Source organism: Opisthorchis viverrini (assembly GCF_000715545.1).
Source record: "Opisthorchis viverrini unplaced genomic scaffold opera_v5_270, whole genome shotgun sequence".
Classification (NCBI taxonomy): domain Eukaryota; kingdom Metazoa; phylum Platyhelminthes; class Trematoda; order Opisthorchiida; family Opisthorchiidae; genus Opisthorchis; species Opisthorchis viverrini.
This window is the reverse complement of record NW_008751922.1, coordinates 156628-182332: the sequence shown is the minus strand read 5'-3', so window position 1 is coordinate 182332 and position 25705 is coordinate 156628. Positions and strand designations below refer to the sequence as shown.

General features: G+C 44.7%; 1 protein-coding gene across 1 annotated transcript in view; it reads right to left on the bottom strand.

Moving 5' to 3' along the window:
- Positions 1 to 25705, bottom strand: part of T265_09254 (hypothetical protein) — a gene marked incomplete at both ends in the record, with an annotated part of 179014 nt that overhangs the window by 142008 nt on the left and 11301 nt on the right. The window contains 5 exons of the mRNA XM_009175285.1: positions 672 to 953; positions 2788 to 2992; positions 3832 to 4016; positions 14631 to 14773; positions 15291 to 15392. Of these exons, the coding sequence (XP_009173549.1) occupies positions 672 to 953; positions 2788 to 2992; positions 3832 to 4016; positions 14631 to 14773; positions 15291 to 15392 (917 nt within the window). The remainder of the gene's footprint in view (positions 1 to 671; positions 954 to 2787; positions 2993 to 3831; positions 4017 to 14630; positions 14774 to 15290; positions 15393 to 25705) is intronic.

Below are 25705 nucleotides of genomic sequence, written 5' to 3'. Positions count from 1 at the left end.
GTCGTTGGCTTGTTCGCTGAGCTGGGCAATTTGGTTGCAAACGTTTCATCACCAATCGAGGTGACATCATCAGTGAGTTATTGGGGAGCGTATGCGTGCGTAGCGGTACGCCCAGCTCAGCGAACAAGCCAACACCCATCCTGTGGCTTCACTTACTGGACTGCCTTTTTGTTTAACGTCCAAAACAAGTAGTGCGTAGCGGTACGCCCAGCTCAGCGAACAAGCCAACACCCATCCTGTGGCTTCACTTACTGGACTGCCTTTTTGTTTAACGGAAGTCCAAAACACGGCCCTCAACCGTTTGTACCACCGTGTGCAGTTCACTGACAGTGTCTCAGTCAAGTTAAGTCTTTCTGCAGTTCAGGTACCAAAAGGTGATCGAACTGGGCAACAACTGATTCAAACTTCCGGAATAGTTGGGTGACAATCCTTCTCAAACTTGTCCATCTAAGAATATGTAAGTCGGGGTGGAACTTCAATGAGACGACAGGGCCGTGAACGACACCTCTCCGATTGAGAACCGAACGTGCAAACTTCAACCATCAGGCTCATCAAACAAAACTTCAAAACTTTGATGAGAAACGGTCCTGGGTCAAAGCTCACACTTCCCCAATATCGTCTAACGATAGAACTGGTAACAAGTGTGAGGGGGGAACTTCGGTAACAGTTACCAAGACAACAGTGGACTGACCTTGGTGGGCCTTAGTTGGAAAATCGTAGCGGCCTCGGATGCCTCGTTTGGTGACAGTGTAACGACATCACAATGTCCTGTTCCGTTTGCTTCAGCCGGATTCACGCCCAAATATCGACCGGTAGTCACGTGTCTCAGACGTACCTCGCTGGCCCATGAGAAGAAACCAGCGCTCCATTTGGTTTTCAAGTGCTCGATGCGCCATAAGGAACGCGCACTGCTTGACACAGCTCCGATTTCATACATCACCTGTTGACGATACCTGGAACAGGAAAGAACAGGAGGTAGGGCTTTTGCAATGCACGAGTTTTTTAATCACAGTGTTCTAACTATCGGTTTTCATCGAACGTTGAACTTAGAGTACACAAGTTTGCGAACGATCGTTTCCGTTAGCATCTTACCAGATAAATACACATTTGTAAGTAATTTGTGTCCTTTTACAAATCCGTTAAAATATTCATCTGAAAAGTGCACAGCGGTGATGAACAAGAAGTAAACTGCTGGCCTGTCTTGTCATGTCATGTCGACCGAAGTAGAGATGTATAGATCAGAAAATGGATTCTAAAGTTCCATGTCAACAGACACGTCGAAACTGGAGAGGCACTTTCATCATTTTGATGATTCCGTTTTGTGAAACCTACCATTCCACCGTGCCAGACTTCAAAAATCAACCGATTAGGAGTAATGGAAGAACTCTTCAGAGGTTTCCTTAAGAATGTCGGCAGTGGTAATCATCGTTCTACAATTAAGCAGTCCAAGTGAATCAGGGCGTCTCTTTGATAGCAGTTGGCTCGAAATTTCAGGGGCGATTCACAGACAAACGTGCAATTCTACTGTGGCTCACGCTATCCGATGACGAGACTGGATAACGACAGTCGTTCCAGGGAGGTGAACTTTGTTCTGACACGGCATTCGTTAGCGAATCATTTCAGTAGTCAGTTAGTAACTTCTGGCATAATTGTCTCCAATTGTTCAAGTTTCTTCCACCCCCGGAAGTAGATAGCAGAATTTTGGCAAACTAGATTATTCTGGTGGGCCCAAACCAAGTAGTAGAAGCGCTGGACTAGAGCTTTAGTCCAGGCAAACGTGGTTTTACATTATGGTGACAAGTGATTGCATCTCAGATACGTCATTCCTTTCATAGAGGGGACACCATTGGGGCCAACTGGAATCATGCCCTTCTGGAGGTTCTCGCCTTTTGGGATGCAAAATTACAGTGTGTATGTAATGAAAAGACAAGACCACAGAAGTGATTTAACTTAAGTGAGGGCTTCAACCCTCAGGTGAACTATTTTGAGCATGACCACTGCATACCTAACTTGAAAAAGGTTAGTCATATTCAAGCTTCTGTGGGGGTGAGATGGCTCTCGGGCTAGAGAGCGGATTTATAGACCGGGATGTACGTGGTTCGAACCCGACCTCTACACATTGACTTCTCCCGTCTAGGTTTGGACAACCTGGCGGTATCCCCGTCTTCGTGCTTCCTTCGGGTAGCATGGCAGTTAGGCAAAAAAAAAGTGCTACAGCTGGACGATCTTCTCTAAAAAATTATCAACTGCTCTTTGTACAGTAATTCTACTGAATGGGTTGCAGTAATCGTCGCTCCAGACTAAAATGTGTTGTTTTACCGAGTTCAAAGACGTACAAAATGATCAGGTAATTGCTGAATTAACAACTGCCTAGCTCGATACCAGAAAGCAACTGCAGTTCTCTTCTGAGGAGACCATCCTACAGAAATGGGTCCAGTTCCTCGACGTCAAATTCAACGATAAAGTCTTTTCAAGAAGGAACCACTATATGCTCTCTGGGTTGTGATAGACAGCTGCTCACCGACACTCTGCTCGAAAAGTCCCTGACGAAGCAAGTCAGCTCGATCAAAAGGAACAATGGACTCATGTCATCAGGAGATATCCCATAATTTTCACAGACCATACAAAGAAGCATTGCAAATTTTCAATATGAGCTTGGAGTGACACCCCCGAGAATGTGTTGGGTGCATTTTTTTTTACAAGCGATCTCAGCAAACGCAATTTTCGAATAGATTAATCCTGACGTGTGATAAGTAGATCGGGAAAATCTGCATTGGAACATCATACCCCGTGGAAGCTTCCACATTCAGGTGGCTTGTATTAGCAGTGTTTGTTTGATTGCCTCGCACCCCGGCGTTCGGAGGGCTTCCTGGAGCTCCACCGTTGTGCGCTGGAGGGACCAGAGGATTCGCTTCTTCGGAGTCCGGTGCGCTAACAGTGAGGGACTCGTCACCATGAAAGAGTCGCACGACGTCTCCACCGAGAACCATATCTGAAGAAGGAATATTTAACGAGTGACCATGATGAAGATTCAGCATTCATTACCGAAGGAGATAGAAATAAGAATGTCGGCAGTGGCAATCATCGTTCTACAGTCAAGCAATCCAAGTGAATCAGAGCGTCTCTTTGATAGTAGTTAGCTCGAGATTTCAGGAGCGATTCACAGACAAACGTGCATTAATCGATACTAGGAAGGGATTGGGACGGTGCTCTGTCCGGGACATGAGGTTCACCGATACACGTCTTCTTTACTCCTCGGTGACCAATAGTTAAAAAGGAGCGGGTAAAATCAGAAGACAGGCTGTGAGGTGGAGAAGGAACAAAACAAGCAGTAGAATCCTTTCTAGAAAACAATTACTCTGGGGTCCAACCCATGTGTGAGCTTTTATCTAGCTCCTTCTTCGTAGTAAACCGGAACAGAGTTCTAACTGGCAAAGTACATTCATATGCGTAAAGACTTGGTTTTGATGGAACCCAGCTGAATCTCTCCTTTATGAATCAAGTGGAACATAAGGTTGACAGAAACTCGTGGACTGCACCTACCTGTGAGCCTCAAGAAGGGCGAAACCGGTTGTGGGCTTCAGCAACCTTATGAGTAGTGCATAACGTCTACACAGAGTTCTGATTACCTTCACGACTTTCAGCTAGGTCTGTGGCCTTGAACACTCATCAAGCTTTCGTGGCTTCAGAAGTCCTTAGCCTTTCGACAAGTGATAAAAGGCCCGTGAACACTAGGAAGTAGAGCATCCTAAAATAAGACGTTGCCCTATTCCGCAACAGAATTAGCTAAGCCTGGATTGAACATACTACTTACTACTACCCACTACTTACTCATTGACTTTTGTCGAACAGCACCGCTGGAGACTGGGATCACTGTCCATAGAGTTTGTTGGAAACTTGCAATAACCCCATGACCGGAGAATACTTCACCATAGACATGCTGGCGACGGGGGCGGTGTTCGTAGCAGTTTGGACGATGGGGAAGAAAAGCAATATTGATGAGAATCAGAGCTATGCTGGAAATATTCGATCTTTTCCCGAAAAACCCTAACGAAAAATAACCCCCGCCACCCGAAAAAGACTAGAAAACTGAGGAAATGAAATGTGAACTTTTAGTTTTCATTGAAGAGGGTGACATTGGGACATGTCATTAATAATTTGCATGAAAAGGTCCGTTTTTCGGTATCTTTGCCTCCAAACGAATTCACACAATTAGCTGTTCACTAAAGATCGGTGCGTGCCGCATTGGCGTTTATTCTGCATCTTGTAGACGTGCGATGATTTGTGTATGAGCTCCAGTCGTTAGATCCACAAAGTTTTCTGTATGATTAACCGTTTCATGAGTGTAATTCATGTAAATCATCGTTTCAATTCCTTGTTATGATCCCTACATATCGGAGATAATGATTGAGCCGGGAACGATGCAGACCTGGATTGTGTCCATCAAAGTGGCCGCAGTGTGACCTGGCACTGCATACGTGAACACCTCTTTAGTTTCCCGGCAGATCTCTCCGAAAATCCACTGCCCTGTGTGGTTTTTACCGCGAGATATTAGCGTTTCATCGATCTCAACGTATGGATCTGGGCCACCGATAACTGTTGGAGTCTGCAAAAGCCGCCAGGCGCAAACTTCGCGAAGAAAGTGCTTCCAGTCAACAGCGGTCGTATGTGTATTAGACAATTCTTCTGCGCGGAATTTGATTTCTGCCAAATTTTTGGACTGTCCTAAACTCCATCCCGGACCGCTCCAGCCAAGTTGCCTTTCGAAGACCGATTTCTTGCAGACACTGTCGGGCATTACACCTCCACCTGTCGGGAACAGTTGAAAGTATCATTTGGTGGCCATTGTTGCATAAACGTTGCTGATAAAACACTCCGTGGCTTTACAAAATAGGTATTGCCGTCTCCTTGTCATGAACGAGAGTTGAAAGCGTCAAAAAGTTCCTTTCAGGTTTTGCGTCCGAACGGAGAAAATTTTGCACAAAATGAGCCTAGATGCGGATAAGGAATTGTTTTCATAAAAAATAGGCCAAGGTTGTGTGCGTACATTAAATTGGAGCTGGCAAAAAGTGGCGGAGCTTATCTGGAGAAGATTCAAAATAGTGACACCCAGTCATTGCAAAATGCATATGAAACGACACTGTTCTTCCCGTGTGTGTTGTTCAGGCTAATTGGGATGGGCCTTTCAAATTCAGGATGAAAATACCCGGGGGACTCCGCTATTTGCACTTGCATTCTCTTGGTTTCTGATTATGATCGAAGGTTGTGCCCACGCACGCACTCACGCTCTCTTCTCTCTTCTTACTGCGCCGCAGCTCTTCATCCGGTGACTCATGTATTCTGGTTCTCGTTAAACTCTACCTGGCAAGTACTTTCCCAGTGTTCATCGGTTATAGACAAACAATAACTCGGCCTTATAACTTTTCTCTTTGTGAGTTGATCGTGTATGCACAATTCGGTCCAGCTTCGTTGCAGAATTTCAACCTATACAGATTCTGAAGCACCAGCTGTTCTCAGTTTACAGGTCTCGTACTCACCTTGTCCTTTTCTGCACCTGACTGAGGTTCATTGTTGCCTACTTGTAACATGACCCAGGTCTGCAGATTCTGCTCGATGCGGAAGTAAATTCCCTCCAGCCCACGATGTGGCATCCCATGAGTACTGTTTAATACAGTCATTCTACACTGTCTGGCACTACAACATTACAGTATATATATAGTACATATATAACATTACACTACAGCATTACAGTTGCCTTACCAACCGTAGAATAAACATTCAAGTAGAACGATAAAGTTGACGGATACTTGGGGACTGCGCCCACCTGATGGGCCCGAAGTGGAAGGTCGAAACCTGTCGTGGGCTGCCGACGAGTTTTCAGCAATCTTGTGAGTAGTTTCCTTTATGAAACTATACTGCGATATCTCGAATATCGTGCCAGCTGAAACATAAGGCGGCCTGTGTGCAGCACATTCAGTTGTAGGATGTCATAAACGAGATATTCGGTTGAGTCTCTCGTGAAAACCAAATTGAAATGCAACTGCGCTCTTTTCTCGAAATCAGTCCAACTTGGGTTCGAGTAGAACGTAATGTTGACTGAAACTCGGGGACTGTGCCTACCTGATGAGCCCCAAGAAGGGCGAAACCGGTTGTGGGCTGTCGAAGAATCTTCAGCAACCTTATGAGTAGTGCGTTACGTCTAAACATCTACCTACTCACTTTCCTCAATCTTCCAGAAATTTCAAACTTATTCGAGTGGTTTCTTTTTTTACGCAACTTGGGGTCTCCACAGTAACCCAAATTGTACCAAATTGAATTAGTTTGGGAGAGTGCAACCTGTAGTTCTAATGAAGATTTTTAATTTAACCTGAACTTGTGTTGATGCTTTATGGAACCCAACAACGTCGGGTTTTTTCAGCATCGATTGTCACGCAACCGATGAAAGATCAAAGGAACCGAGTCCAGACAGGGGTGCACACCTAAACGCGACAGTCAATTTCTACTCAAATAGATTCCATCCTTATACGAAAGCCTGACTTCTAAAAGTGAGGTGGGTACGCTACGGTGGTACGTCTATTTTTTTCCACTATCGTTCGATTGGAAACTTTCCGGAGGTCAGTGAAGGATGATGTCTGGCAGGTAGGGCGGTATTTTTCTTGCTTGATTCAGTTTATCTACTCTGAGGTCGGAATAGCACAAGTGGTACTTCCAAAAACTAGTTGTTTCGATATCTTTATTCAGTTTTTTTTCGCAGTCCCTCGGGCTACCTATTTTTTGTGCAGATCGACAAACATTTGGTGACCAATAGCAGAACGGTAGAGTGATTTGCAAGTTGCTCCGTGCAACATCGATTAGGTGGTGTTGGGAAGAATGTGGGCCAGTTACGCGGGCGGGTGCATGCACCCAGGCGTGGATGTTCACTGAATCTGAGACAGGCGCGTTGTGGTTGTGCGTAGTTAATTGCCCACTTTTCTTTCCTACGCAGATCCAGATCGATAAAAACCGTATGAACTGGGATGCGAATGTGAACCGGATAGCTGTTGACTCTGTTACTGCCGTTTGGTGATCGATTGCCAACAGGGACAGATGGGGCTTCGAGTGATGTGATAGGACAGGCGGTTACGTCACTTCTTGGGTGTAGGTGTGTGTGTGTGTGCGTTTGGAAACTTTCCGCTAACGAAACCACAATCATTCCGCACCATAGATTAACTTCTAGGTTTTATTGGCCCACAATTAATCATGTCGGTATTCGAAAACGTCAAAGTCAAATTTTCGCTCCAAACGTTGGTATCGTAGAGATGCGGCAGAGATGCTGATGCTTTCCGAATCAGGGCCGCAGCTCACGCGGAAGTCGACCGCGCAGCAGTAGTGAAGGTGCATGCAACCACCGAATTCCCACCATGCACAGCGTAAACTGTACAGAATGACTACGTCCAGACACTTCCGAGGCTGTGGGATGGTCGTAAGCCGGGGTAGGCAGGACGGCGACAGCAAACAGCAGGCTGTCCACTTGCTCGGCCCAGGGTTGCTGGACTTCACAGTTTGGTTCCGGAGTGGACGTCACCTAAGTAAGCGTACGCACGTGAAGGCCCCACAACCGCCCACTCTCTAACTCTGTCCGCACCGGCCGAGCTAGCTTGGATGTTTTCTCTCTGTGCCTTTTCTAGGCCTGCCGAGCCCAGGGCTTGCGACGTCGGCATGGTCACGGGAACGCTCCCACCGTGTTATGAGACTTCAGTCGACCATGCGCATGCCGCAGTAGCCAAGATCTGTCACTCAGGTGGACCACTTCGATGGATCAGTGACACGATGGCAACTACGCGAGAAAAGCGTGTCATCGATAGGACTTGAGAACATCTCCTGAAAATGGAGCGGCTTTTCTCGAGTGGACCGTGTATCCCAAAAGTTTTGTGTGAAACTGGAGCTGACTAGAGAAGACAACGTTGTCTCAACCGGTCAGTATATTATTAGATGAGAATAAAGTCAAGGTAAATTGGAAAACTGCGGCCAAAAATTGCTAGGAATCAATTGAGCAATTTAGCTGGGATCGATAGACGATAGGTGGTTGGCTGGCCATGGAAGAGTCAATGCATTCAGCTGATCGGTTTACACATGACCCTCTTTGGAGGGTCATCTTTAAGGTACAAACCTTTTCTGTGAGATAATCTCTGTTGGGAAATACGAAGTACTCTTCAAGAGAAGAAACGACGCGCCCTCTTCCAGTGCGTGTTCTCAGTAAGGGCATCTGCATAGCTTGGGTGATATTTGATTGGTGAGTCTGTTTCCTGTCCTGCAAACATGTCTAAAAGCAGCATGTTGGCGATTTGGATGTCCGTGAGGAGGTCTTTGTGCAGTTGCTCAAGGCAATGGGAGAAATCACTCTGGTATCATGACGACAGAGCACTGACTTAGCAAGCTCACAAGTACTTGAAGGTCCGGAACTTTCTGAATGATATTCTTAACTTTGTGTTGAAAACTTCGCGTGCTACAAAGATCCTCTTCATATGATCACCAACTCAGTTGCTCTTTACCTCTGGTTTGTTTGCTCTGGAGTTTCCAGTATGCTTCGGTTTACATAACCTTTCTAGGTCTACGAAATTGGACTAAAGACGAGGAAGCGGACGCGATGTTGGAGGGACTGTTTCCTCCCAGACTTGGTGACCACCGATTAGCGTAGTCTATAGCTACCCAGTCACCCACACACTTGACTGCTCAGCTCAGTCGCTCACCGGATCACGAGACTTGTCTTTTTACATACTCGCAGACCACGTCATATTAAGGTGACTCATCAGGCGTCGATTGTCTGCACCGTCTAGTGAGCGTAGCAACCACTCATGTGCTGACGCGCCCACGTACACGCAAACGGACCTACATGTACGGAAACCGAACACAGTCAGGGCACACAGACTCGCGCGCGCGCAGGGAGCAATGAGTCAGCCAAACACTCCAAGTCCACGGACAATGATGGAACACGTGTAGCAGCTACACTGCCAAGAAAACACCTCCCCACCATCCGGACTTTCATCAAGGGACTCTCACATACGATAAGTTCCTTTTTTGACTTGCTCCACATTTTATATTGCCCCTTATTTTATACATGCTGCAAATCGCTTCTGTAAACTATTGTCAACCACAGTAAAGGCTGTTATTAGTGAATGTACCTTCTGATTTGTATTATGGCCATCATCATCAACAGTGCACTAATAGGTCCACTTACCAAGTAGCGCTCGGACGAGACGCTAACCACAATCAGGTCGTCGCCGATACGAACTTTCTCACCGACTGATCGCTGCTTCGAGGCCGGATGTATTGTCCACCAGCAGGCTTCGGCTAAAACGAACAGAAGTACCGAACATGAGACAAGAAAACATAACTAACAGGGAAAAAAGAATGACTAAAGCTTTTTCCCTGAGCCAATCATTTTGATAACATCTGACCTGGTTTCCCAGGATTCCGAAATAGCCGAGTGCGTGAATTTATGTCACGTCTTGGCTACAATGTTGCCCAGACTGACATAAGCTTGAGATGTAATTTCATGTAGCCTCAACGACTCCCCACAATCGTTTGATTGATAAAAACCGATCAGCAAAGTGATAGCACCATCTAGAAAAGCCGAAGTTAATTGATTTATCCTCAAAGACCCTCACATCATTGAGATTGTTTTCTTACAGGATCTATTCCAACTCTTGATTTATCCTCAAAGACCCTCACATCATTGAGATTGCCTTCCTACAGGTTCTTATTCCAACTCGTTCAGAATTTGGCCACGAAACACAAGTGTGAACTGGAAGATTGGGTCGATTTTACAACACAAACTTATCCCCCCCCCCGTACATTTGGTCATTGACTACACGAGCACTTGTGTTTGAATCGATCCAGTCTCCAGAACTTGCACCGGAGAGTAGAATCACACTTCTATAGTTAGAATACAATTTGGGGCAGAGGAAGACAACGGAAGTTCAACTTGACTGAGCTCACCTAAAATTGTTTCCCCGGTGTGGTTCAGCGGCCCCTCTCCTCCAATAAAACCTAGTGGAACTTGAAGTAATTGCACCTGGACTAGAGAGGAAGTGCCGTTTGGACGAGGTACCAACTGAACAATTTGTAGAAATCTGCTGATACGTCTCACCTGGCGAATCGCGGCGGACTGCGGTCGACTCCTTTTTCAGGATACTGACCCGTGTTTTCTGCAAATTCCGGATTCCGACATGCCAAAAGACTGTGGCATACTCCCATTCTTATCATTGACTGATAACTTTTTTTCGAAAAGAAAATTGCGCAAAGTCCCCACATGTTTTGGTTTTGATAAACCTCGCTTGTTATCAGAATGTTGAAACAGGTGCAGTGGACCGATTCTGGACAAAATCGATCCAAATACGGACTCACTAGGTTGATGTAGCCAGATCAGTTGGGAGAACACAGAGACGCCAAATTTCAGAGTAGGATAACCAAGTTCGGAGGTCAGTTAAACATACAACACTCAATCTGACAACTTTTCACACACTGACGCCTACTATGGTGGCAGAGAATACCTATATTCAATGACGTTTTGGTAGAATAAGTGAAAAACACTCTGTTTTCTTCCTGAGAGGCCCGCTGTCGGAGGACAGCTGCAGATTTAATAGGACATACAGCTTACAATGTCACTGGGTCACCTGCTGTCTCTAAGCCCAACAGAAGCTTACTCCACTTCCTAGAGAGGACTCCGAAAGCATAAGCATTCCGTGTGTATCCAAACCGCAAAAGTAAGCTGGCTAAGAATCCCCTACGGATTCAGGAATAGGAGTTTGAGACAACCGGCTGGCTGATGAAGGAGAAAGAAACGTTCAGCTGTAGCACTCTTCCGGTGTCTAACTGCCATGCCACCTGAATGGACCCAAGATAGATACTACTTGACGGAACATACTACTTATTGGACTATTTTGAAACTCTTCTGCGGCACACCTTTCTTGGGGCTTATCTACTTGAACACCAGATTGTACGCGACTGAGGAAGTGGACCCAATTGCAAACTGACTAGGTGTTAACAGGGGACTCGACTGAATCCCAGCTGAATCTCTTACACAACAGAATGTGCAGAACGAAGACCGCTTCATGTTTCAGTTTGCACGACAATCGAGATACCACAGTATACATTCTCGATGGAATACAAATCCGGTTGAAGTATGGCACAAGCCAGATATTCATTTGGGATTCATTTGAGTCTCTCGTTGGCAGCTACTCAATGGACGTATTTCGTCATTTACACTGATCACACTTTTGGATTGGCATCTTACGCTTAAATACAGTGTGAATTCCAGGAAATCATCTATGAAACTATGCTGTTCCCCTCAAGGGTCCATTAAACGTGCCCCGTTAGCCAGTATCTATGGCACACTAGCCTTGCAGTGTTCCTGATTACATGCATCCTTCGTAGCGGTTCCTCCTCGGGTATTTGCTGCCAGCTGGGATCAGAGAACGATGAGCACAGTCGCAATGTCATCGGGACATAATCTAAATTCGCCGAGCCACTGCACTTTGCTGTTGTCTCCACTGCAGTCTGCGCAGTTACACTTGATGAGCAAACAGGCCATACTGATGAATACAATTCCGGCAGCTGACCTCAACACAGGAGTTTGATTTCAGCCAAGCTATTTTTACTGCGGTCTTAATCCTCCTTTGACCTGGCCACTAAAGAGATGAAAATAAGAGTTTCAAAGGTTACTAGTCGCTCGAATGAGAACCTCTTGGATAGGAACGACTATCTTGAAAGGGCCGCGGTAGATTTACCGGCCACCCATAAAGAAACTCCATCGTTGTGAGTTTTCAGAAATCCTCGTGGAATCCGGTCCACACATGTTTATTGAAACAGTTGTGCAAGCTAACATATTTACTGAATTTGCTAAGTGGGTGCCTGGAAAGTAAAAAGTGATCCACTTGTGCAGGATCGATGTCCAAGCACCGGTTAGGTAACAGGCATACAAAACTTCTGGTTTACCATAAGCTTTGGAGAAAAAGAGGACCTTGCCCTGACGAGGGAGGCCTCCTGTACTCCCGATTGGAGTTTCTACTTATCAGCGAGGGCAACACTGGTCAGCGGGCACTAGAAACAGCGTTGTTCAGGTATTTTGAGCGCAGAAGACAACAACTTATATCGGCCCGATGCATCGGTGATGCACTATCCGTTTCTGCTCTGGAAACGGCATACAGTGCTGCCTGATTTAGTTGCCTCCCCCTCTCACAAATGGGGACTAGATAACGGTAAGCCCTCTAAGAAAGACCTATCCGAAGGAAGGCCAAGATCTCCCTTTCTCCAAGCTATTTTCCTCTTAGGATGCTCACTGAATCCTGAATCCTATGACCTTAGAAGTCGATCTTTTCTGAAGAGAGCCTTCGTCGCTGATACTTTTGATATTTAAACTGAGATTGGGCAGGGGATGGCGCCATTCTATGAACAGATTGTGCGACAGTCTAACTCTGGACTTGGCGAATTTCACTCACTTTCTGCCGTAGACTGTAGGCCGACGTCAAATGCCAGTTTATCTTGTGACGTGCTGGTTGACAAGCAGGAAAGATACTGAAATATGGAAAAGAATACTTCAATAAAACAAACAACGAGTGACCAAGAGAAACCATCAAGTTCGGACTAAACGTTTCGCTAGTTTTCAAAATGACTTCCTCGGGTAGTGGAACGTAACAATATATGAGGGTGTGAGGAGTAGGTCAAACGACGTGCGATTCGGTTTCTGATTCCCTACCTGCGTCGTCGAAGGTGTGCCGGTTTCTGCTTGACAAACGAAATGAACGGCAGACTCCCTCGTACACGGTGTCAAAAAAACGCTGCACGTAACAGCTATTGTTCAGAGATTTACTATGGCCACAGACTACTCACGTTGTTATCAGTTGTCTGAGTATATTTTCGTCAGCGTTGAGTAAGTAGTGAGTAGTTTGGAACACTACAGATGTTGAGTGACGCGTTAGCTAGCATTTACTTTTAGCGTTTGAAACTTGACGCTTCAAGTACTCAAAGTGGTTGCACCGAGGTCACATAAACTCGCTGACGATGCTGAATATCTCCCGTTTTGGGGACGTTTCAGACGTTCTCATTCGGCTCCACTTTTACTTTTCAGTTATCCCGAATGAACCGAAATGTCCACGCAGCGTGTAGAACCCATTTTATTGTCCGCCTTGCTGGAATGTGTGCCCCTTTTGGGGCTTGTAGGCCAACAGTATCCTAAAATAAACAGCCGAGAAACTGCAGTCCGCTGCGTCCGGCCAGGAGAACAAATGGATCCTTCCCACACCTTTGCCAGTACAACTTGATTTCAACAACAGAGGGCCTGAATTTTTGTATATCAACAATCCGTAAGTCGACAAGATAACTCCGGTACCTTGAGTGCTTTCGCTCAAACTTTCAGGACGGTAATCTGATATAACTTTGTAATTATTTTTCCTAGGTTTTCGAGCGAAGAGAATGCGAGTTATTAGACCAGTGAAGGAATTGCAAGACAATGCACCGCTGCTTCGAACTTCCCTTTTATGCGTGATTATCACCAACTTTCTGTGTACACAAAGCCAGAGCGAAAACGGGGTTGGGTTGAGAGGAAGAGAGTTCAAAACCATTAGGAAGGTTAGATTCCTGAAATCAACCACTGAATGCCCGAAATCTACCGAGACTCTCAGCTCCGCTGGATGTGGACCAGACAGACTCCGGCACTGGGCACTGGAGTGGGTCAAGAGCCGGATACAACAGATTAACGAAGCAGCAGATATAACAAAAACATACATTTTTGTTGCCAAACGTACCATGTTACTTTCTCTGTGCTTCAACCGAATAGCATGCCCATATAGCAGGGTTTTGTGTCCCGATTGTCCGGCACCCTGTAGACGAAAAATCGATGTCGCATTATTTAAAACACACAAAAACGCACAAAAAGCAGCACTTGAATATTGTGCTTTTGAACGGTTGCACAATAAGTGGTTGTTAGGAAAACGTCCAAAAACTAATCCTTCCCATGTTGATATCGATTTTCGGTACGGTTTAAGGGAAAGATATTTGGGTTCGATTCACGATAGTTCACTTTTGCGAACTTGGAAATCACACCACAACGTACTGTACCACTCTCCAAAGATGCTGACAGCCCATCCGCTGAGATGACCTGTGTTTTTGCTCCCGAGTTGATTTTTACGCTTTGTTTTCAGGTCTGTGAACTGCTTCCTCCCGGTTGATGAGGCTTTTTGCTGTCCAAGTGATGAAGGTCCGGCATAATCAGTAGCATCGAGTAAGTTTTACGACCAAACGGTCCAAATGGAGCTACAGAGGGCTGGTATTCGGCTCTGAGACTGCATACTACTCGAACCGTGTCAGCAGTCCCTTGCATGGGATAAGTAATGCCACATGCTGTTTGTATTGACATGCGTGTGCATCCAGCTGAGTGCTACACACAGATTACACCTACAGCAGAAAATATTGAAGAGTGCCGTAGCAACTGATAGAACGTCCATTTTCCCTGTAAAGCGACTCCTGCTGAGATCCCCCCCCCCCCCCCCCCCTAAAAATTGAACAGTCCCAGTGGAATGAGGTTGATATTAGTCAATATAAAGGAGAAACCGTTTTCGTCAATTTCATTAGCGTTCAGTTCATTCAATTACCTGAGGAATTGCGGTTCGGATACCGCGGTCTCATTAGATCCATTTGGACCCATTTGGAAACCAAACCGTTGTTTGAATGCAGCAGGAGAGAACACGAGCAGCGTCGCCTTCTGGCTGCATCCATCACCACTTGCAAAACCAGTCTACAGAACGAAAATGGTGCGAATTGACTACTGCTCAAATAGAGCAGTGAGTTTTCCGTTTTCCAACAGACCAAGACGCCACAGATGAACTCATTGGTGTTTTGCCTCTAACTCGACCATTGATGCTACCCTCTACAAATTCAGAAACCTAATACTGGGATATAAACTGCGAAAGTTGTCTCCGCATTTACAAGCATACAAGTGTCACTTCTACGCCACGGAAAAATGCTTCCAGTTCTGAAGGACTTCCCAGTGAGTGATGAAACGTCCCGGAGGGGTAAGCAGGAAGGAAAAAAGCACCATATAATCCCAAATGTCCTTCATCCATTGTTGCACAATTCAATTTCTGGAAAGCTCTTTCTCAAAATGTGGCACACGGTGCAGCGTCACCTGAATGTATTTTCTCATCATTTTTAGTACTTTTTGGACGAAGGCTCTACTGATAACTCACATGTACCATTGATTTTTTTCAAAATATGCTTGATAAAAACAGGACTAACAGTCCTCGAGAACTTACGTCAGAGCCTTGAGATCGTATAGACAACATTTCTTGCAGCGCGCGAACTGAAAGTGCCTGCTCAAGCACGAATACACAAGGTGGCATATTTGGCGGAGGTGTCTAAAAATGGAACGATGAGTAAGAGAACTTGTAGTCCATCCAAACAACTAGCAAAATGTTGTGGACAAGAGCGCGGGGGGAGTTTTCACAACTGCATGAACGCGTGAAGCGAGGGACGCAATGGACCGTGGCATTGGTAGCCAATACTATCAGCAGCTAACAGCCACAAACCTAGGTACAATCATAATATGGCGGGGAAGTCTTCAGGGACCTTGGAAAAACGATAACGTGCCCATTTTTGTAATGTACTACTCATAAGGTTGCTGAAAATCCGTCGACATCCCACGACTGGTTTCGCCCTTCTTGGGGCTCATCAGGTAGGCGCAGTCCCAGGGTTCCCGTCAAACTTACCACTTACTTAGACCCAAATTGCACTGTTTTCGAGAAATACACTCATTTGCAAACCAAATTGATTTTCAAATGAGTGTGTTTCTCGATAACATGCCTAGTTCTGTCTCTGAACTGTCACCATATCGTGATAACACAGTGGCAGCACTTTTATTGGGGATTTAGTCTTGTAAGTGAAAACAATCTATGCTGACAAGCCAAGAATCACCGTGCAGCAGCTTTCTTCTTGTTGGGAATTGTCATCCACGCGCGTCTCATAAAACTTCAGGGTCTTTGGCCCGCGACCTCCATGTAGTTCCATAAGATGCACACTACTGGTGATTACTACTAAAGATAAAACAGCTGCAATGTGCTTCCTGGCCTTTCAGCATGGACTACTTTCACTTGCAGGAAGAAATATGGTCTTTGGCTTGTTCGCTGAGCTGGATAATTGGATTGCAAACGTTTCATCACCAATCGAAGTGACATCATCAGTGTGTTATTGGGGAGCGTAGTGGTGCGTAGCGGTGGGTTAGTGGCTGTGCACAACCAATAACGCCCCAATGATGTCACTTCGATTGGTGATGAAACGTTTGCAATCGAATTTCCCAGTTCAGCGAACAAGCCAAAGACCATCTACGCTACGTCAGCTACCGACATTTTCTTCTATAGAGAAAGAAATATCCATCGAAAGTTCCAAATTCTCCTCATGCTACAAACAGTGGCAGTGCATTGTTGCAGGACGGTATCGGCGAGACAGACCAGATGATATCGCTTATATATAGAAAGTACCTTCAATCGGAGGATCAACAACCACACGGGAAGATAAAATTTGACCTGCTTTGTAAATAGCTTTGATCTGACAGCAATACATGTTGGTTTAAAATCTGCTCGGCGGTCTTAAGAATTGTGTAAGTGTTTGCAAAGGTCTACATGGATGACTCTTTAGGAGAACAATTTTCATTTCAAGGCAGCAAGAAGTTTTTGAAATTTAAATTAAGACTCGGCTCTGTAGGTGGAGTCAATCTATTTGTAAAAACTAAGAAGCATTGCGTAGTTGGTTTGTCCTTGTCGAAGGTCATCAGCAGTTTAGTAATCCTTGGGGAATTCGAACAGGTGACTCGCTGTTTAGTAGTTGACTGCCATACTGATTCGCTGTGTTGGTAAATTGCACCGGACAAAGCGTCACCCATCCTTCGGTCGCACAGCCTGCGTAACACAATCCAGCATTGCATTGGGTCTCGCGTGACTACTTCCGAAGTAAATGGCTGAAGTAAAGTGTGAGATGTTTCCCTTTCTGAGCACTACATACGTGTAGTTTCAAGATCGAAACCATAGTAACGCAAATTACCTCATTCATCTTCCCCTAAACAATGACTCAGGCAGAGTTTGTCCATTCAATGATGCCAAAGAGATGTAGCAGAAATATATGCTGAGTTAAACGATTGCTTGTTGACGTACTCGTCCCACTAGAATTCGATACATGATTCACCTAACTCTGGAGTTGAATCGCGTTATAACTATTACTTTCATTAACCGGCCAGAGGGATTGCAAGTTTTAGTCCGGTTTTGTTCTTTGAACTGTAACGGCAGCTTAAGGTCCCAGCGAGTAATACCAGTGTTTATGAAACAATTGCTCAGATATTTTAATTAGGTTTCAAAAGGTTCAGAATTCACTGGTGCGTCGGCTCATGCTTTGTAATCTAAATTGTTCGAAATTTCTATTTACTCCTTAGAATGTGCCATTAAGGTGCTACTTAGATGGACGATCTAGTGTGTTGAATCACTCCTTGAGAAAAAATAATTGATGGTGGAACTGTCCATCTGAATATGTTGTTCTCAACGAAATCGAGCGGAGGGTATTCAATGTGTCCCCGGTGGTAGCTGTCTCGCTTAAGAAACTTGGAACTTTGCTAAAGGTACATAAAACAGCAATAAAAAACTGCCTCAGGCGAAAAAAATTCAAACCAAACCACCAAAAAATAAAAGAAGTATCTAACATAAGTGAATGGTTCGACTCCAGAAAACGGCGGCTCAAGTTACGTGACACCGGTAACGTTTGGGCAGTTGAGAACTAATTTGGTTGGAGAATCTTCGAAATGATATAAAGATATGCCATGGTGATTCATTCACTCGGATCGATTAGCAGGATATCAGATGGGTCTGTTTTTGAAGTTGATGGCGGTGCGTTGTGATTTGTAAGCACAAGTGTACGGGGTAAAGTGCGTGAGAGAACTTCTGTGGCTTGCTGTCGCCGAAAATAGATTGCACGATATTGAATGCGTATGTGTGCGAAATGAGACTGAATAATTCGAGTTTGGTAGTACATGTTTACTCAGTTTCTGGATTTTTCGTCCTCCCAGGCATGGAATAAGCCAATTTCAGATAAAAAGAGTAAAGATCAAATAATGCGGCCTACACAGGTCGAGTGTTTTAATCTGGAATTTACAGGCGAAATTCCGTCCCATATGAGACCTGAGAGTTACATAATCGATTGAACACGCTGTAAATGATAAGCGAATTGTGGCGTGTTGAGTGGTAGGAACCAAGTGCCACCAGTCTACCCAAAGGACCGAAAGAACCTCGTAGGCGAAATTCCGTCCCATATGAGACCTGACAGTTACACAATCGATCGAATTGTGGCATGTTGAGTGGTAGGAACCAAGCGCCATGAGTCTACCCAAAGGACCGAAAGAACCTCGGACCCTTATCAGGTGCAGTTATAGAGTGTTGTCCATAGGTACAGATAATAATATGATAATCATTCCGCTATAACACACTTTCGGTGCCTAGTTGCCATGCTCCCCAAAGGAAGCACGAGGGCTGGCATAATGTCAAGTTGCCCAAGCCTAGATAGAAGTCGGGAGGCAGAGGTCGGGTTCGAACCACGGATCTCTCGGTCAGTGAATTCGCGCTCTTACCACTTGAGTCGTCTTTCCCCCAGTACGGTTAGTGGTATAAACCTATTACTTCTCAAACTCTACTGGATGGCGTTCCGAAAGTACCAGCCGTACTTGGCAAACAGCAAAATTTTCGTCCATTTTCAAGGTGTTACATCTATTACAAATGTCATGGCAATCGTTCACCTCAGCACTAATCGGGCCAACAACAGACATGTTGTTTGGGCCTAGTAGAAATTGTAGTCTGCCGTGATTAGAAATGAGTCCACTATGTAAATGAATAAACTCCAACTAAGTTGAACAGTGGATGAAAGGTTTAGGCGTTTGTGTTATTCAAGAAAAAAGGCCTTACACTCGTTCGATGATCAAGTGTTTTCATATAATTATTGTTTGCGGAGAGGACAATTTTTCGTTGCTGACACAAAACAGCATATTATATTCAGGCTAAGAGTTCTAAAAATCACTTTGCGGTGGTGAAGGTATCTACATTAAAGTTAACATCAGCAAAGGCTCCCGGAAGAAACATGATGTATCTTTTCAGGAGAGGTTAATCTAGAAAGGTTTTGCGACACAATCTTCTAAATTGAAATTTATACCAGTACAGTAACTTCTAAACATATAGAGCAACTTATTCCAGACCGTACTATGCAGAATTGGAAAGACATGATGAGATCCAGAACGGTTAGCTTATTCCCTCCAATAACTCAGAAACTCGGATGTATGCAAGACGCATGCCAGAAGTTTACCAGAAGAATGCCGGCTGTACGTGAGAAGTAGCCAGTATAGTCCGCAACATTAGGCGGTGAATACCGACTAGTTGACCATCCGAAGTACCTATATCCAACCGAAACGGTGTATTCAAAAAGTGAGTATTTCACGTGTTGTTTATGGGTTCCAGAGTTCAGTACAACCGAACTTGTGTTGGACGGGGCAAGTGATTAACAAGCTCTTTGGTTCAAGTCTAGCCACAACATCGAGTTACTCTTTCCATCTATAAGTGACCTAAAAGCAGCTCAGCCAACACGATCCTAAAAGTTAAACGGTAGCCTGAGGCGGGTTGGAACACCTACATCAACAATCAAGTGCGTATGTGGACGATTAAGCCAAACACCCATGACGAGGGCAGTTCACCAAATCCATGGCTCACAAACGATATCTTAGTAACAAACAAACCGAAAACACCAAACAGATTTTTTGGTACACGTTAACCAACGACAATTTCTGACAGATCTTTCAAACCTTATAGGCATGGAGCTATTCGATGACCTGATGAATATTTGTTTTTACCAGGGCTTAATTTCTTACAGTTTCAAAACACGTACAATAAAACAACAACGTTTTTCGGAAGTATCACGCGATCTCCATAGGTACGTTTTCCTTGGTGCACTCTGTAGAAGGCAGAGATACAGTCACATTACAAAGTCAAAGACTGGGCAGTTTTTGTTGTTGCCAATATAATGAGATATCTTTAACTTGGGTGCGTTAACTGGCTCTAGGACAGATGACTGTTAATCTGTTTACAGGGCCTAGCACTATGCTTGTGAACGCTTGAACACCAATCGCGGGGCCACCACCACCACTACCAATGATAATTGGTGGTAAAATGAAGGCAAACTACCAAACTCGATGACTAGATCAACATCCATCAGGACTACAACCAAATATCTGTTCAACTCACGAGGTGGAAAACTAAACGATATGGTTGGCTGTCAAGTTCTTTGGTCAACAGAACGGTAGCATACTTCCAAGGAGTATCGTCTTCTTTGCATATTACAAAAAAGGCCACTTGCTATGGGGTTTTATGGGGTAAACAAAGAAATACTGAAAGTTCCGCTCAACGGTCCAAAAGTCGGAGTAGTTCTCCGACACTCATCTAGAAGGAGACCTACTTCATGGTTCCACCGCACAGGATAAAGTAGGTATGCAGACGACTTACTGTGCTACTGCGAAACACAGAGTTCATTTTTGGAAACTAATATGCATGTTCCCACTGCCTCATATATGTGTACAAATGAGAATATTCAGAGGTAATTAATCATCTGGATTAAACGGCTGAGTAAATCCGTTTACAAAACTGAATTCCTTACCGTTTATCTGTAACAGCGACACCTTAAATGAGGGTCACAAAGCCTTTTTCAAAGAGTGGCCAGCCGTTTGGCGAGGACCACAGCGAGTGTCTCATGCCTCACTTAACAAAGCAATTTTGTGAAACAAAATTAGTGCACTTCGTTAAACGTTTGAATGAAAATACAATGTTCCCACTGCCTCATATATGTGTACAAATGAGAATATTCAGAGGTAATTAATCATCTGGATTAAACGGCTGAGTAAATCCGTTTACAAAACTGAATTCCTTACCGTTTATCTGTAACAGCGACACCTTAAATGAGGGTCACAAAGCCTTTTTCAAAGAGTGGCCAGCCGTTTGGCGAGGACCACAGCGAGTGTCTCATGCCTCACTTAACAAAGCAATTTTGTGAAACAAAATTAGTGCACTTCGTTAAACGTTTCAATGAAAATACAATGATTGTGATTTAAGCCTCAAGAAAAAAACCAATCCATTTGCTGGATGTCAGACAAGTTTTCTGCGCCTCATTGAAGGCATAATGTACTACTTAAATGCGTATCTTGCCTGATTTAGTCGCTAGGAGGAAATCCATCCGGAATTTCCAACTGTGCACTTTGTTTGAAAATTTCATTTTTAAAAAAATCACGTCCGTAGTTTTACTAAAGATGAAACTAAACCAATCATCTAGAAATGAAGTCCATTTACTACAAATGGATGTCAATATACAGTCAAAACCTGCATTTCTAACCGGATGTAAAGGCACTCCATGATGGGAAGTAATTATCATGAAGCTCATTCTAAACCAGTTTTACAAAACCCAGCCCGATATTTCAGCATAAATCTTTTGTTAACGCAAAAGGAAGGTCTATTTTTGACCTACAAAACAGGCGATTTAACAGCAAAGCTAGTTGATAATATTCAAAGTTTCAGCAGCATAGGGAAGCATTTGGAGGTCCAAACGAAACAAATGCGTGTAAAGTTTTGGGCCACTAAACAGACTCCACAGAGAAGAAAAATATTCCTGTATGCACATCATTATCTCCGCCATAATTAACAGACAGTATCAGTTGGTAACATGGGTATAGCATTCCGAAGAGTAATTATTCAGTACACCGAAATAGAAGCTAACGGATACTGCTGAGCTTAACGTGTGTCTTACAGACTACGTAGCATTCACCACTCAGAACAACCGTAGGAATTCAGGGTGCGATTGTTTCACTCATCTGAAAATTTAGTTTTGCTCTGCAATGCCTGCGTCCAAGACGAAGAGACACGCAGCCTCCCATCTCTGCGCAACATAAACTGCGTTTTGACCGCATTCCAGCACTCAGCTCCTGTGTTTGTTCTATCCGTGAGGCATACCGACTCTCCGTATTGCGTCGTTGCTGGATACATGCAACATTCATCGCCCTTAGGGGAGTCAGGTTTCTCGTGCAAAACGGTTACCTCATCATATGTAGAACCTCCAGACACAGATACATGCTGGTATGTTTAGGCATACATTTTCAGCTCATGATGGATGAGTACAGTAAGCAGTAGCTGTTAGTAGACTAAGTTCCGAATTGAAGCAGTAAACTTCAATTGTTTCCTACCATTCCCACTATACTGAATCCGAGGTTATCGTCGCTGAAAGGCAGCTAGTAGGTCATGCACCACAAAACCAGCCTACCCAGCTAAGATGATGCCCGTGCTTCAACAGTTTGAATGCCAGAGATCTTCTCAACCTTCCGGTCGTCAGCTTGTTCAACTGGGCCAGGTGCTGACTTAAAGTATGAACAATTTCGGGCCAAATACGTCGCCATGTGTCACTCCATGCACCGTGAAAACTTTCGGCTGGACGTGATATGCAGATGCAGCAGATAACAGTTCCCTCCTAGTATTGCAGCAGCCCATCCGACCACGTGCTGGGGAGCTTACTAAGAATTGTAGAGTATAGAGTGGTCAGTGTGCTCAAGTGCTTTATTCAACTTGACAAATAATTTGTGAAACATCAACGCGTGCTATTCGATTATGTGCGCTTACTAAATAAAGCTGGTTAATTCCAGCAGAATTTTCCATTGTTGAAGTGTGCAAGCCGCATATCTGAGTGAACTGTCACATGTGCACATGAGCTTAAAAATAACAGAAAGAATTCTGTTTGCTGTGTATTCTGGCAAAATGCTTAATTGTTGATGTTTTCTGTCCACGATATTCCACACGAAAGCACATAGATAGCTTACCTCTTGGGATATGCTCTCAACCGAGCACATTCGATTTCCAAAACCCTCAGCCGCCAGGCATAGCCTTGCAGAGGATCCAGAGGACAAGCAACTAAGGCATATGAAGTCTTCCTACTCAGTTGCCAGTGAGAATCAAAAGGTAATACCGTTCTCAAAAACGAAGTTTCCTCTTCTGCAGGTAGCGATGCCATTTATATGATGTTTCCCACGCTTTATTATCGGTGTGGCATTAATATTCAGTCATTTACGGACCATACGCTCTGATGCGATATGAAAACGAAACTAACAGACGAATTCACCAGACGCGCAGGTACAAATACTAGATTCGAGCGTCCACCGACCTTGAGAAGGCTGTCCAACAGTCGTAGATTAGCTAAAAGAATCAAAGGTGTGTCGCTGAATTTATTCGTCTAGTTACAAACCATGAAGGAACGAAGGCTTTTATTTGTTAACTTTGAGAGCCTCGAAGGATTTAATCAATAAATGTCAGTTGAGCCCAAAAACGAATTGTCTCATCGCATGCTTTGAATTTTTCCCGTGCTTTCGCCCAAATCAGCTTCGCAGGTACCTCCCTTTGAAAACTTTCAGAGAACGTTTTGAATTAATTCTGCCAAGAAGAACAGGCGTGCGCGGAGCTTGGGATTTCGGAGGTTTCGTTGTCTTCACGGATTCTTTGTTTAGATTTGCTCGGTTCGAATTCTAACACACGGTACTTTTGCTGCCATATTTGAGGTAATGGGGATAGTGAACGGACAGAAATTGCTAAGCTGCAGGCTTCCTGGTCCAGGTGTTGAAAATGCAACTGCACGGAAGACGGGAGAATGGCTGACAAGTAAGAGCCGTCGTCCTTCTTTTGCCCCGGACCGGTTCTGATAGGCACGAAATAATCTGATTCTAAGCGCGACTACGTCGAGGCCACGGGAAGCCACGCCACAGATGGCACTCATTATTCACACAATGGAATTAAATTTTTACGAAGCTGCGACTTGTCTCTGAGGGCTAAAAGAGGTAGGGAATTGAGATCAGAGTACGAGCCTAAACTTCCGTGGCCTCCGCGATGTTAGGAATGTATTCTGCCAGATCTTTTCCATCAGAGGAATATTTGCTTCACTGGACAATAAAATCTGGTGGGCTGCAAAATCATGAATGTTGAACAGCATGATTTTTGGTTTGAGCGAACAAGCAACAAGATGCACCATTTTTGCGGAAGTTTGTTTTGTTTGCAGAGGTTTTGCAGCCAAGAGCATTATGTGGCCTGGGCTGCAAAATCATGAATGTTGAACAGCCTGATTTTTGGCTTGAGCGAACAAGCAACAAGATGCATCATTTTTGCGGAAGATTGTTTTGTTTGCAGGGGTTTTGCAGCCAAGAGCATTGGGTGGCCATTGGACCCACGCTAAAGATACTTTATCGTGGTAGCTTTTGCACTGTCATCCAGTGAACCAAATCATTGTGTTCTCAGGTTGTGTCTATTTCAGATTATTCGGTGTATGCGATCTTTTGGCTCACATGATGATCTCACGACATCCTCAACAGGCTATTCGATGGGGACGAGATGGGCCTGGATTTCGGCCAGACCTGGAAAGAAACCACTTCTGCGAATTTTTGTGAAGCCGAACGGGTTGACGCTAAGCTGTGAGGACTGATTAGGTCAACTCACTGCTACGGACGGTCGGTAGGCGGCGAGTTTCTATGGGCAGACTAACCACGTCGCTTTAATTAGGTAAGCCAATGGCCGAAATTTTTTGCTCACGAAATTTAAAACCATGCTCGCACAAACGTGACTCCCAGGGGGCAAAAATATACCCTGTATATGAAAAGCAGCCCTCGAAACCACCATGGCCGGGAGCACACAAGAATACCGCAGAGGCCTCTTCGTAGGTATGAACTCAAATCCAGCGCACAGCTATTAAATCTGCACACCTCTTAGCTTCATAACTTCGGGGGCAGGAGAGCCAGCGTTGAAATACTTGTCTACAAACTACTTCAGCTTTTTGACAAGCTTTGCGATACCAAGAGTCGGGATGTTTTGAAGAGCCGTTCATAATTGCACCTACAGAAAACTGGTTCACACCAGATATCGGTGATGCGGAATTATCGATAGAAGGCTACTATAATTTTCGAGCTTTTCCAAAACGCAGTATAGTCGGCGCAGTTGCTTTATTTTTACTTGCTGATCCTCCCTGATACCGCCCTTGTAACTTTTCGCGATACAGTGTGAATCCAACCCCTCTTATACGGGACCGATTCTTCTCCTATCGGCATGGTCTACCGTTTCCCCTCTGGTTCTGCGGAGGATTATCAATTCCCTGTAAAATCATTGAGCGCGTCTCTTTCAGATTTAACCTCACATGCCTCTTGCTGGTAGGTGATTTCAAGATCCCTAAGGTCTGCTTGATAGAGCTAGTAGGTGTCGGGTCTAGTGGACAAGTTGCAGCGGCGCGACCAGGGTCGTTCGACAGCGCTCCTGGACCCAACATTTTGTCGCAGGCGAACTATCGTCCCTCTAAAATTTGGTCATCACTAACGAAGAACAGTTCGTCGATCGGGTGTTAGTTTACGCATTACTGTATAATGGTGACCACTGTGCTGCTCTTTGATTTCATCTGCTCCTGGTCCAGAAATCTCGGAACTCAAGCGTGGATTGAAAACGTCTGTCAGGCAGACCTCCCGGGAACGCGCATCTTCCTTGAACAATTAAATTTAGGACTAACTTCAGTGGAAGAGGTATATAGAAACTGTTAGTTGGAATCACACACGGATCCCTCTTTACCACTCACACTCAGGTGCTGTTGCGGC